This window comes from Ambystoma mexicanum, chromosome 5q, assembly GCF_040938575.1.
Source record: "Ambystoma mexicanum isolate Mex_15411 chromosome 5q, UKY_AmexF1_1, whole genome shotgun sequence".
In the NCBI taxonomy this organism is placed as follows: domain Eukaryota; kingdom Metazoa; phylum Chordata; class Amphibia; order Caudata; family Ambystomatidae; genus Ambystoma; species Ambystoma mexicanum.
The window spans coordinates 502,297,895-502,310,929 of NC_090933.1; the positions used below are offsets into that span (position 1 = coordinate 502,297,895).

The 13,035-nt window shown below is 43.3% G+C and overlaps 1 protein-coding gene across 1 annotated transcript in view; it reads left to right on the plus strand.

Annotated features, from left to right (window-relative positions):
* Positions 1-13,035, plus strand: part of RNF138 (ring finger protein 138) — an 805,118-nt gene that overhangs the window by 558,561 nt on the left and 233,522 nt on the right. Inside the window, exon 6 of the mRNA XM_069620970.1 lies at positions 5,998-6,103. Coding sequence (XP_069477071.1) covers positions 5,998-6,103 — 106 coding nt within the window. The remainder of the gene's footprint in view (positions 1-5,997; positions 6,104-13,035) is intronic.

Consider the following 13,035-nt stretch of genomic DNA (forward strand, 5'->3'; position numbering starts at 1 on the left):
AAAAAAAATGCATTCGACCCTTTTTTTTCCGATCCTTTTGACTCGAAAAAATGCCATTCGATCCTTTGTATTTAGACCCTTTCCCCTATAACCGATCTGCATCTACCCACCCAGAATAATGTCTTCTTTATACGGAACCGGGATTACAAGATAGTTTCTCTAATTAATCTCTGCTTCTTCACATTTCATATGAGAGCAGTGAAATCATATAATTACACTCAAATAATACACACAGGTATTTCATAGGTTCCTCTGGGGGTTACGTCTTAACAATCTGATTTAGTTTTACTTTGACATCAATGTGTGATCTGCATTTTTGTTATGTTATTTGGCCTTTTGTAAGGCGACCTCTGACATTTGAATACCCTCTACTTTGCTTCTTGAAAGTGAAGCAGGAGAGTGGGCTGGTTAGTGGGATAAGGTGAGGGTAGCAAGGTTGGTTGTTTCCAAAGTGGTGATGTGGGGTAGGTCTTCTGCTGCAGGTAAGCATGTACATGTTAAGAAATGTGGGCCAATGTGTCTGTTCCAGGGTGATATACTATTGTTTGACAGTATTTGTAAGCTTATTTTATTTATTTATTGCTGTTTTTTCTTTTCTTTCTGTTTTCTTCACGTGTATTACTTTTTATTCAATTAAGATGTTTTTCTAAATAAATAATAAATTAGAAAAACCTAGTTCATGTGCATACCGGAAAAGGCTGTCCACTTCATTTTACGTAATTGAATACATTTTACCAAGCAACAGCTAGGCAGATTACAAAGGGCCAGGCCTGGAGTGTGCAAGGACATTGGGAGAGGTGACCCATCCCAATGGGGTGCATCTTTGAGAGATTTGGCATGAAAGCTTAAGCGGAGAGAGGAGGGTTGTTCACTTGTCAGTGTGAAGCCATTAGGAGGCAGAGATCCTTGAAGTTGAGTATAGGTAAGAGGACCATGATTAGCCTGTAACAATGCCGGCCTCCACATTAGGGAGTGGCTGCCCCCCCCCACCTCTTTGAAAACAGTAAGCGCTTCCAATTCATGCTTTCTGCAATACTCAAACATGAACTAAACCACCTTAGAGGGACACCTGAATAACCCTCCTCCATAAGTCCCTATGTAGACAGTACATGTATGTTTTAAAAGGAACTGTACTTTGGGTCCCATACAAAGATCCTCCACAAGAAACATGTTTAAAAAGGGCTAGATCATTTCAAATGAATAGTGGGACACATTTTCTATTGAGACTATTGCTAGTGTAGACATGAGATAAACACAAGACTTGTGGTGTTGTGCTATAGTTCTTGAGCGAGTGAGCCTTAATTTAGTCGTCCATTAATTAGCAGTCTGTGCATTTATTAAAGTGTATGTATGTATATATTGGGTGCCAGAGATGCCACACTGGGCCTTGTCCGCTCAATGGTGCAGGCGGATGCACTATAGAGCATAAAGATTGTGTACAGTACTAAAAGAGTGAGATCTACACTACGAAGGAGCTAGAGAGCACAACAATTAGAGAGCATGCACACAAACTCAGGAGAGCATTTACCTTGCCACTCTTCTCATGTATGTTTAAACCTCACAAGTAGCACCAAAAAACAAGGAAACCTGGGTTGCCTATGTGGCATCGTGACATGGGATAGCCTGGACTTGGACCCAGGTTTAGCTAGCCAAACCTTTAATTCCACAGAGTGGAATGACTTAATGGGTCAAAAGTGAATGGCTCTCTCTAGTTGCTAGGCCCAGTGAACTTCCTGTTTGCTATTCACTATGGGACCAGAGGAAGAGCAAAGCGTTCCAGTTGTGCGGAGACAACTGAGACTGCAGCACATTTTAGGAAAGGACTGAAGTACTCCAGGAACCTGGGATCTACCTGGATAATTCAGCTGGCAGGGGATTTGAGAGGTGTCTGACGGATGGTGGAGTGGGAGGCCAATTGCAGTCTTCAGCAGAAGTCGAGCACAGTCTGACCCTAAAATGGCGACCCTTTGTTTCATTCCCAGATGGCGCAGAACTAGGGATGGATGTCATATGCAGGCAGGTGGGCCAGAAAGGGAACTATGAAGCCCTGGACCAACAAGACACCCTAGGCGGTGTGACCCGGAAGAGGACCAGTAAAGTTGGACTCTGCAAACTTGGAGGCCCAGACCTGGCGTGCCTCCAGAAGTTATGTTACCCTTCTGCAACTGACTTGTCAGACAAACACATTCCACGTAAAAAGAAAAGGTGAATTGCCAAGCTGGTGGGTGATTTTAGACAAGCAGCAGTGGATGTCAGAAGAGCCGGAAAGATGAAGCAGTGGTCCAAGAAAATGGAAAGGATGAAGGAAGTGGTTGGAAGAGTGAAGGTGGAGAGAAGGCAAGATGTTAACTCCACAGCAAGAGGTATAATGGGAATTGAAGTCAATGCCAACCTCGGAATAGAGATGGAAAGTAAATGGGGGCCAGAATCCTGTCTAACAGACACAATTCAGAAGTGAACAAAATAAGGAGAATGGAGGCGGCACAGCGTAGAATGAACTATGCCCTGGCCAGAAGAAAAACTCAAGATCCCAGAGGGAGAGAAGAGTGAAGTAGAGCACAAGCCGAATGGGAGAAGGGGGATAGAGTTAAGTATGTATTTATTGTATTATTTTGTATTTATTTGAAGAGCAGACGTGTCAATTTTGATCAGAAATTACTTAAAATAACATATTTACAGATGGTGGAGGCATTCCCCCAAAGGGTGCCTGTACAATATAAAAAAGATGAGAACAAGTGGTAAACCAGTTTATGAGTGTATTAAAAATAGTGGGACTTCTACCAGGGACAAAATAAACAAAGAAATATATTATAGTGTGGCAGTCGTTAATGTGATTAGCATGATTCATAAGAAACCTAAACATTGTATTGCTAATACCTTTTGACTGATTTTTAGCAGACAAAAGGTTTGTCACGACCTCCCCCAGACTGGACCTTTTGAGAAAGATTTGTTAAAAAAGTTACTAAGGAAAAAAAAAATGCTCTTTTCAGCCTAACCCCATTCATTTTCTCATATAGAAAACATCCACATTTCTGCGCCATGCAGGGCCAATAGCACTGGACGGAATTGGAACAAATAAGAAACAACTTGTGCACGAAGCGTTGAGTCAGTTTCTGGGATGGGTCTGGGGTTATTCCATCCAGTAGTTTTTAAAATATTCAATGGGGAAGGGGTTGCCATCTTCTCCCAAAATGATAGCTATATCTCCCATGGTGTTTTGCAGCAGGGAGGCTGAGAGGCTTTTCGGAAAAGAAAAAGCAGACATTTTCACCCAAAATTCTATTGCTAATAACCTTTGACTGGCTGGATGGATTTGGATGAAATTTACGAAAGCCAAACTTTTGCCAAGGGCTCACCCAAACTGAAAATGTTAGGCACAATACGTTGAAAAATGAAGAAGTTATTAAGAAAACAAAACACAACAGTTTTCAGCCAAATTATTTTATGGCTGAAGGCCATAGCTAGTGCACCCAAAAAAATACTATTGGTATAACATGTACAGTGACCATGGCAAAAGGCCATGGCTAGCGGGCCCAGTGGAAACTAAGGTATAGCAAAACCCTTGAAATTCAGTAAATAAACATTTGTTAAGAGAGATTTAAGGTGATCAGATTTAACACAACAACACCCCTGAAGTTCAGCACTTGCATTTCAATCAAGTCCACTTTGGAGATGAAAATGAATCACATGAACCAAACAGTGATAGGGGGTAATAGCTAGAAGAGGGGAAGGGAGGAAAAAAGCAATTGAGGGCTGTGGAGGGACCACGGAAAGAGCAGGGGGGCTCTTAGTTAGTACCTGTGAGGACAGGGAAGAGTTTGGAAATTTCGAGCGTTATCAGAGGAATATCGCCTTGGGTAGTTCAATGCTGCTGTATGTTTAGTTCATTGCCATTATTGTGGGAATATCGGGGGAATCCTGCAAAAATGGGGAGAGGGTGAAAACATTTATATTTTACACCTGCAGCGATTACATCTGCTAGGCAGGGGGTAATGGGTCTCTGTGCCGAAGGCCATGGCTAGTGGGTGCCAAAGAAACCTATTGGTGCAACATATACAGTGGCCATGGCCAAAGGCCATGTCTAAAGGGCCCCAAAGAAACCTATTGGTGCAACTTGGCCACTGGCTACGACCAAGGGCCATGGCAAGTGGGCCACAAAGAAAGCTTTTATTCCAACATGTACAGTGTCCACGGCTGGAGGCCATGTCTAGTAGACTCAGAAGAAACCTATTGGCAGATAGAGTGGGTTCTAAGCTGTAAAAAAGGTCAAGGCCATCAGATTCAGATAGTGGAAAGCCTTGCTGACCTGGGACTGAAAAATGGCAGGGCCTAAACAGAAACAGTCTTGAACAAGTAAGCCATAATGAGGCTAGCTGTTTTTTGTAGACCAGATCTACTGCAAATATCAAGTCTACCAACAATTCTAAAGAATACCTGACCCAAGAAGGAATGACTGAGACCAGAAGGAGAAACCACGCTAGGAGGTAGCCATTGACCGAATCTTGTGGAATTTGTAGGACAACCAATGACACTGCAGAACACTTGCCTAGCATTCCAGAACCTTGAGGCGCCTTGTGCATGTGAGACCAGAAGGAGTCCCAGAGGTTGATCCAGGATGTGGGATATAAGCAAGAAGAGCCAAAGAGCCAAGCCTGTAAAAGGCTAATATGAGTCTGGGCATCAAGAGAAGAATACCACACGATACAGTGCCTACAGGGGGGATATAAAGATGAAGGCCTGGCAATTCACCCTGGACAGATGGGGAAGAAATAGACTGACAAAGGCAACATTGTATCAGAGGTCTAGGAAGGCCAGCCTTTGCTTGGAGACTTCCAAAGCATACAAGGGCTACTTGATTCAGACCCAAGAAATCAAATGTGACAAGTTCATCCCTGCCTCTGAAACCTAGGACTGTGAACCATCAGAGATGTTTTATTATCACCAAGGGCTTTGCAGCACCAGGCCAAAGTAACTGGGAAGGACCTTGTTCTTTTTGTCAAGAGGAAGGCCTGCTTACCAAGAACTGTGAGCGACTTTGTCGTGGACACCTTAACTATGAACTGTTGCTGTTCATGAAATTGTCCAAGGGCACAACCCCAATAGAGAGCGACCGTGAGCCTAACACACATTCCCTGCACTTATCAGTACTAGTACCTTGACTGTGTTGGTTTAACGGTTGCTCCTATCCTGGTTTGTAGAGCAAAATAAATTTGTTATCTCTAATAGCCATAGGGCATGTGCATATTCTATGCTCAGTACTTTTGATAGGAGGCATGCTGTGCTCTGTGCATGACTCTATGTACTTCAGTGTGTGTTGTTCCCATTCTCAGGGTAAATTGGAGAGGGTAGTGTGCACAGTCCATATCCATATGCATGCACGGCGTCCAGTACCCGTAGGCATGGCCCTAGGCAGGCCCTTTTGGTATTGTTAATGGGGTGTGAGATTCTCTGGGCATAGCTGCATCCATGCCTGTGGGTACTTTGAGCCAGGTTACTGTGCTTGGGGTATGCGTATGTGTGTATATGGCATGCAACGAGCACAGCATCCATAAGGCATGGCTGTCGTGAGGTTATAAATGATGTTATTGATTATGCAGGTCATGCCTAGCGTTCATGCAAGTTGTGGACTCTGTTTTCAGGGCCTGGCCAATAGCTCTGCCTCTTGATCGGTGACCAATGGGAAGGCTGAGGCCAAAGCCTAGTGGGAACTGCAGGATAGTTTACTGTACCTGGGATTTGGCCTCAGGACATAGCCTGGTGCCAGAGCAGCTTCTAAATCCTTGGGCTGCTTGAGCGGTTAGCAAAGGTACTATGCGTTTGACAAAATATGGCTGTCCATTAGGTGACAGATTTCACAATGGTCTTTTCATCAACTTTGCAATTTCTTATAGGATTTCCACCTTGTGAATTATATATCAGCACTGGTTAATAGTTGGGCAAAATGTGCTTTAGTTGGTAACACTATCCTAAATTATGATTTTACATTCTGTTCATTAGGACACTTCCCAAATACAAATGTCCCTTGTGTTCAGAAAGCAACTTATGCAGGAGACGCTTACTGGAGCATTGCAACAACCGGCACCGCTTTGAGATCATCAATGTGGTAAATATATATGATAGTTTAGGATAAATAAATGTGTGTATCAACTCTGCCTCATCTCTGTGGGTGATTGTTAGACATCTTTTTGACTTGTCTATCATTCTCACTAAGTAACTCCTAAATTGAAACTGCTTGTGATTCTATCAATCTGTGTTTTTCCTTTTGCTCCCTTGTCTGTTTCCTATTGAAAATATGCACACCAAGAGCTTCTGCTTGTGCAATGATCAACACCAATTATGTTTCCATTGGTTGAAATCTGTAATTCACAGGGTTTATGCCATTCCCATGTATTGTGGAAAATAATCTATTGATGTTCATGCAATGACAAATGATAAGCATTATACATTTGAAATTTCTTCACCAAACTTTCTAGCACAGATGACCAACTAATAATATTTAGCTGCCTTTGATCAGAATGTTCAAGAGGTACCAGAATACGTAGGTGGTGGGATGGATACTGAAGGCTCTTTCTTATTAAAATCTCCATGTTAGAGTCTGGTTCTCATGAAGCATGAGAAGTGCTGAATAGAACATCACCAAATTTAGATTGTAGTCAGAGGCTCCTGTAAAGTGAATGATTTTGGTGTAATTCGATCCCACAATTTTAATTGTTCTTATCAAAATTAGTTATTTATTAATAATGTGATACACTTTATGCATAAACGTTACACATATTTAAATAAAAAAAGAAAGAAAAATATCATAATTTCTGGCAAATTTAAGAAACACATAATACACCAATTAGTTACCACATATTTCTCAAGAATAGAAATTAAATATTTAGTGGGTATGTCTTTGACGATAAAATACTAATTTGCATTGTAACGTTACTCAGGAGCTTAAAATAGACAGTAGTAAAAATAAAGGATGATCAATGATAACGAGAAAAGTAACTAAGGAACGATATAACATTAAAATATAAAATAGATAAGTAAAGAATGATGGTAATAGGATTTGATGGAAGAAAGCAATTAAAAATACACTATGAGCAAATAGTATTGTCTTAGAGATGCCCAACAATGTTTCAATCGTGAGCGATATGCTATACATTGCCATGTGTACTTTTAGAGTGTTCAAATTAACACAACCATACCAAAACATACGTTCCTCGACAGATTCCAGGTCATGGACATGGTTGCCATAGTACAAGTGATATACTTTTAACAGAGAAGGACATGCAGTCAGTAGGTATTTAGCTGTTTCAATGATTGTAACATTTTTGCACACCCGGCAAAATCTTTCAGTAGAGGACAGTTGGTTATAGCTTCCTTTGTTGGCAAGGACCGGTAGATTGTCTATTCTAGTCTAAGAGAAGAAGAAAACGTCTGAGTCTGTTGGAAGGGCACAAGTTCAGGTAGTTCTGGGTGTTCTTAAATGAGTACAACGACGGACGAGCGATGGGCCCATGTGTGTGCTCACCTCATGGAGTATCCTACAATTCCCGATTCAAATTGATCCAATTCAAGGTACTTCATAGATACCACTATACCCCAAACAGGCTGCACCATATCTCGAACGACCTGTTCCCTGGCCGCCCTAGGTGCGGCTCCGACAACGCTGGCTATATTCATATGATCTGGTCCTGCCCACGCCTCGCCCAATTCTGGAGCGCAGTGTGCTCAACTATGTCAGACATTCTTGAAGTCCCTATCACTCCATCCCCAATGAGATGTCTCTTCCATGAACTCCCTGAACTCCACCGAGACTCCAAAAAATTAGCTGGTGTTTGCATGGTACTCGCAGTACGCTCCATATTACTCTGCTGGCTTCGGCCTACCACACCTACCCACACTCAATGGCTCAGGGCAGTCACATGGGCCTCAGATACTGAAGAATCCTGGGCTGTACAACAGCCAACCCACTCAAGGCCCAGAGACGTTTGCTTAAAGTTTCGGTCTTATATGTCTCCCAACGATACTGTTTCAGACACTACATCTCCAGCCCTCTCTCCCTCCCATTCCCCCTCCGCCTCCTTAGCTACTCCCCCTCTGCCACATACCCACCCTTGTACATCTCTGATGTGTTCAGACTGGTTTTGATTCTGCATTATATGTCTGTATTATTTCCACTGCTCTGATTGTAATTGCCTTCTATGCTACTCGCCTGTTCTTGTGTTGCCAAGCCAAATAAATAAAAGTAAAAAAAAAAAGAATAGTACAGCATATAAAGTACAAACTGGTATTTTTTAAGTTTGCTCAAATGCTCATAATTTTCCAGCCAGTCCCAGAGGTTTACCCGTTTGGACAAAGCAATTTTCATTGAATCGCCAGTTCCACTCCGACTAGGAGTCCAACATATCTCCTTATAAAAACATTACATTTTCGCTTATAAGGGATCATTGGTGGACTCCTTGGAAAGTTCTTGATAAATGGAGGCCATAAGCAAATTCGCAGTATTACTACTCATCTTACGGTACATCTCGACTCTTCTTTTCATCACAATTGATTTTAGGGATGCAAGTCCTAATTCAAGTCTGACAATGGCCATTGGTATGCATTGAGGGAGGCCCAATATCCTCCTCCAAAATGTTCCCTCCACCACTTGAAGCCATTTCAAATCAATGGATAACAACGCCTCCAGACTATAGACCACCATAGGGACGAGAACCTGTGTATATAGCTGACAAGCTCCTCTTATAGTGTCACCACAATTCTTAATAGTGAATTGGTAGATGAGAGCTGTTATTTGTGCAGCTTTGATTGTGCGTGATTTAATACAGGAGGTATAGTCACCGGTGGCGTCAATCTCCACTCCCAGATATTTATATGTGGAGGTATATTTTATTTCATGATCTTGAATGATCAATCTGGGGCGAGCAAACGTCCATCCTGAGAATACCCTAAGTTGTGTTTTTTCTTGATTAATGATTAGGCCATTTGTCTCTGCATAACCCCACAGTGCGATGGCCGACCTATGTAGCCCGCTAAATGTGTGGTCCAAAATTATGAGATCGTCGGCATAAGCAAGTACAGGGCAGTTCTGACTGTAGGGGGACAGTTATGCACTGCAGAAACCACTGCGGGGATGTCGTGGGTAAATACATTGTACAAAAAGGGAGCCGTCATGCAACCCTGCTTGACTCCCCTATTCTGGATGATTAAATCAGTCATCGTGCCCTGAGAATCCAATTTGAGTCTAGTGGTGGTGTTCTGATGTAAAAGCCTCAGGTAATAGTGGAGTTCTTCAGGGCAACCCAGTTGTTCCAGTTTCCGCCATAGTTTGTCTTGTGGTACTAGGTCGAAGGCGGCTCGAAAATCGATGAACAGGGCATAGAGTGGAAGATTGCTGTTTTTCTTGGCCCTGGTGCGCAGAAGATCTAGGATTGTCAGGTTTTGGGTAGTTGTATAGCCTTTTCTACAACCACTTTGGAACCGGTTCAGTATGCCCGCTTTATCAGCCCACTGCTCCAGCTTTTCTAGCAATAGCGACGCAAATAGTTTGCCTGTACAGTCGAGCATAGAAAGTATTCTGTAATTACCAGGTTCCATCCTGTGTCCTCTCTTAAATATTGGGATTAAGAAGGAGGTTTGCCAAGAGGCCGGGATTTGACTGGTCACCATAATTTTGTCAAACTATGAGTATTCCCAGAGCCCCTAGATTTACCCAACAAGCCCCAGATGTTTCTGGTGTTCTTTGAGCACATAACCTGGACCATTTTCTGCCAGCGACCTATCTTTTCCGCTCTTCTCTTTGACTTAATCCAGGCATTATATTTGTTCTTAAGTGCTCTGCATGTTGATTCCTAGGAAGCTTGAGATATGCTGGTGGTTTTTGCTTTGAGTTCTCGCTTTGCATCTCTCATGATTCTGTCAAAGGGTTTACTCTGCTTATCAACTTTGACTATAACATTAGTGGAAACTGTGGCATGGAGGAAGCAAATGAGGCGATCCTCCTTTTAATCTCATTAACAGACAATGAGGTAAAAGGTGGGTAACATAAGTTAGCTCTGATTGCGCAGAATGGGCCGCATTGTGGATATTCTTTTTGTGCCAACAAGGATTGGTCCCTGCCTGGTTGACTTTCATATCGCCCATAGGTCTAACATAGGGGGCTATGTCATCGGCAGTGACTGATAGTGTAAGTGAACTATGGTCGCTCCAATTATTCGGGCATATGCCCAAGTCTTTAACTCGAGAAGCGATATCTGGGCTGACTAACACATAGTTGAGTGTGCTATGATCCCGGCCATTACTCCAGGTGTACTTCCCCGGGTTGTCGCTATGTGACCTACCATTAATGATTTCCAGGTCCCAGTTGTAAAAGAAGTTCATCCAACCTAGACCTTCTGAATCTGCAGGGGTGTAGGGCATCTCACTTGTCGGTTTTAATAGGGGGTTGATGGTAGCTCACACTGCGCATTTTATGCGGCAGTTGAAGTCGCCAGGGATGATAACAGATTTGTTCCCTGCTGTCATGGTCCAAAGAATAAGAAGGTCATGAAGGGCCTCCTGGATATTCTTGCTGATGTTAGCACCTGGGGGATTATATATGGTTATAAGTAGTATTATTTCAATAACATCTTCAAAAGACCCTACCAGTTCAATGGCAATGATGTTATCCTCTTGATCCGCTGACTCCCACAATCAGCCCCACTTAAGGTCTTCCCCTTATTCCTTTTTTGACAAGTGATTGATAAATCAGGTAGCCGTTAAGGGTGACTGGGGGGGGGGTTAGCCAAGTTTCTTGTAGGCAAATGCATGAATGATCGGTTAGAAAAGAGAGGGACCTGTCTGGGGACAAAAGATGGGAGAATCTACAACAATGCCATGAGACGATGGTATGATCTCACTGTTTATTTATAGCTAGAGGAAGCGATTCTGCAAGCCAGGACAACACCCTCTGGATATTGGCAAGCTGAACTTGTTCAGCTATGGCTAAGGAAGAAACTGCAGCACTTTCTGCAGTCCCTTTATTGTCTGTCTTGGGCCAGCTTGGATCTTCCATTTCGGGATCGTCATTGATCTCTGTATCCACCACAAGTAGGCTCTCCTTATAGCTTTGTATCGTTTGGGCAGAGGATAGAAACTTACAGTGGATGGCTGATACGTTAGGGTTTGTCACATGTAAAGGCTCAACATATTCAAAATCTTCAGATCTAAGAACTCGTAGCTGGGGCACAGAATAGAGTCTGGTCATCAATAGTTCTAAGAATCGGCCTCCATGTCCACATCTTATCAGCCTCTCTCTCTTCCCCCATTTGATCTGGTTAGCCAATTGCATTCACTTTGTTGGTAGAGGTTTTTAATAATAATACAGATACGGCTACCCGAGTGATCAGTTGAATTAGTCTTGTTTATATCGGAGAGTTTTGTTTTGTCAGCCGTTACAGGGTTTTTATTTGGAGTCGACGAGATCTTATCCAGGTCGTTGTTTAATTGTGAAGACCCCAGGTCGAGTGACTCCTCTGCGTCTCTCAGGGACTCATTCTCGTTGTCTGGGATAAACCAGCTAGTTAATATTCCTGCAACGTTGGCCTTACGTTTTTTGGCCTTAGTAGCTTTCTTTTTGGCCTTCTTGGAGGGATTCCCCGTGGTAGCAGTTGGCGGCAGGGGGGAGGCCACTTCACAGGGCTTCTTACTCATTGCCGTTCTTCTGGCAAGTCTATGGGCCTCATTACACGGAAGGCGGTGAGCCATGGCGCTATTAGCGCCATGGCTCATGCCGGTAAAATACCGGCACCGCCTTGGCGGAAAGGGGATTTACCGCCCCATTCCAAGGTTGGAGGGGCGGTAAATCCCCCTTCCGCCATTGCCCTTCCCCATTCCCATTTCTGCCCCATAGGGCTCTATGGGAATGGGGAAGGCGCTAATTACGGCACCACAATTTTGCGGTGCCGTAATTAGCTCCGAGGTCCCTTAGCGGGTTGGTTTTTAACGCCTGCAAAAAGCAGGCGTTAAAGCACCAACCCGCTAAGGGACCTCGTAGTAAGGCGGTTATGGTTAACGGTCACTGTTACCATTAATGGTGGCCGTTAACCATTACCGCCATCCGTGTAATGAGGCCCTATGTTGCTTACGGGAGAAAAACACAACTGAGTTATTAGCCGCAGCAGAATCTGGCTCAAGATCCAGCGCTGGCTTTGTTGAGCCACCATCTGCTAGAGTTGGATTTGTAACATCCTCAGCACTACTATTATCTATTGCTTGGCCCCTCGGCCCAAGGCTTAGAGTGGAATGATGCGGCCGCACATTTTTAGGAGTATTTTTAGGGCAAATTGTAGGGCAGCCATAGATGATTGTAGCTCGGCCAGAGCTGTTGGGTTGAACAATGAAGTTTCGTTGGACTCGTTGCAGCTTCCGGCAACAGATGGTTCCTGGTGTATGGCTAGATTAGGAGATGCCGATAATCTGCAAAGTACTCCCATGGGGAGTGAAACTCTCCAGGATTCGAGCCTTGAGGGTGTGTCCCTGGTAAATTCGTCGGAGCCGGGGTCATTGATCTCTGCATAGATAAGCACAGTTCAAGAAGTGAGTTGTTGTCTATGTCGCCATAGTTGGTGACGTCCTGGGGAATAGTAATGTTTGCATTAGCTGGTTCCACTTCATCTGTAATTGAATAGTATTTTCCCACTTGATCATTAGTTGAGAAGAATTTGGTTATTGCTCCTATGGTAAGAGGCTCTTGTTTTTTTAATTTGGATTGGCTCATTGTACCGCTGTTAAAACTCACAACTGGTTTGTTGATGCGCTTTAGCAAGTTATAGAAAGATTGTTGACCTTTTTTGGAAGGCGGCATGTGACGGACACGCTCAGGTTTCACAGTATATTTTGTTCTTATTTTTGGGGGAAAAGCATGTGTACTTAGCTTCAGGCACTTAATAGACTTTTGATGGTTATTAAAGTGCTGTTAGATGACTTCATTATTAACTGTCCCAGATTGCAAACACTACTCAGGTAGGGGCAAATGGCTAAGCGTTTGTCGCAAGACTAATCAAC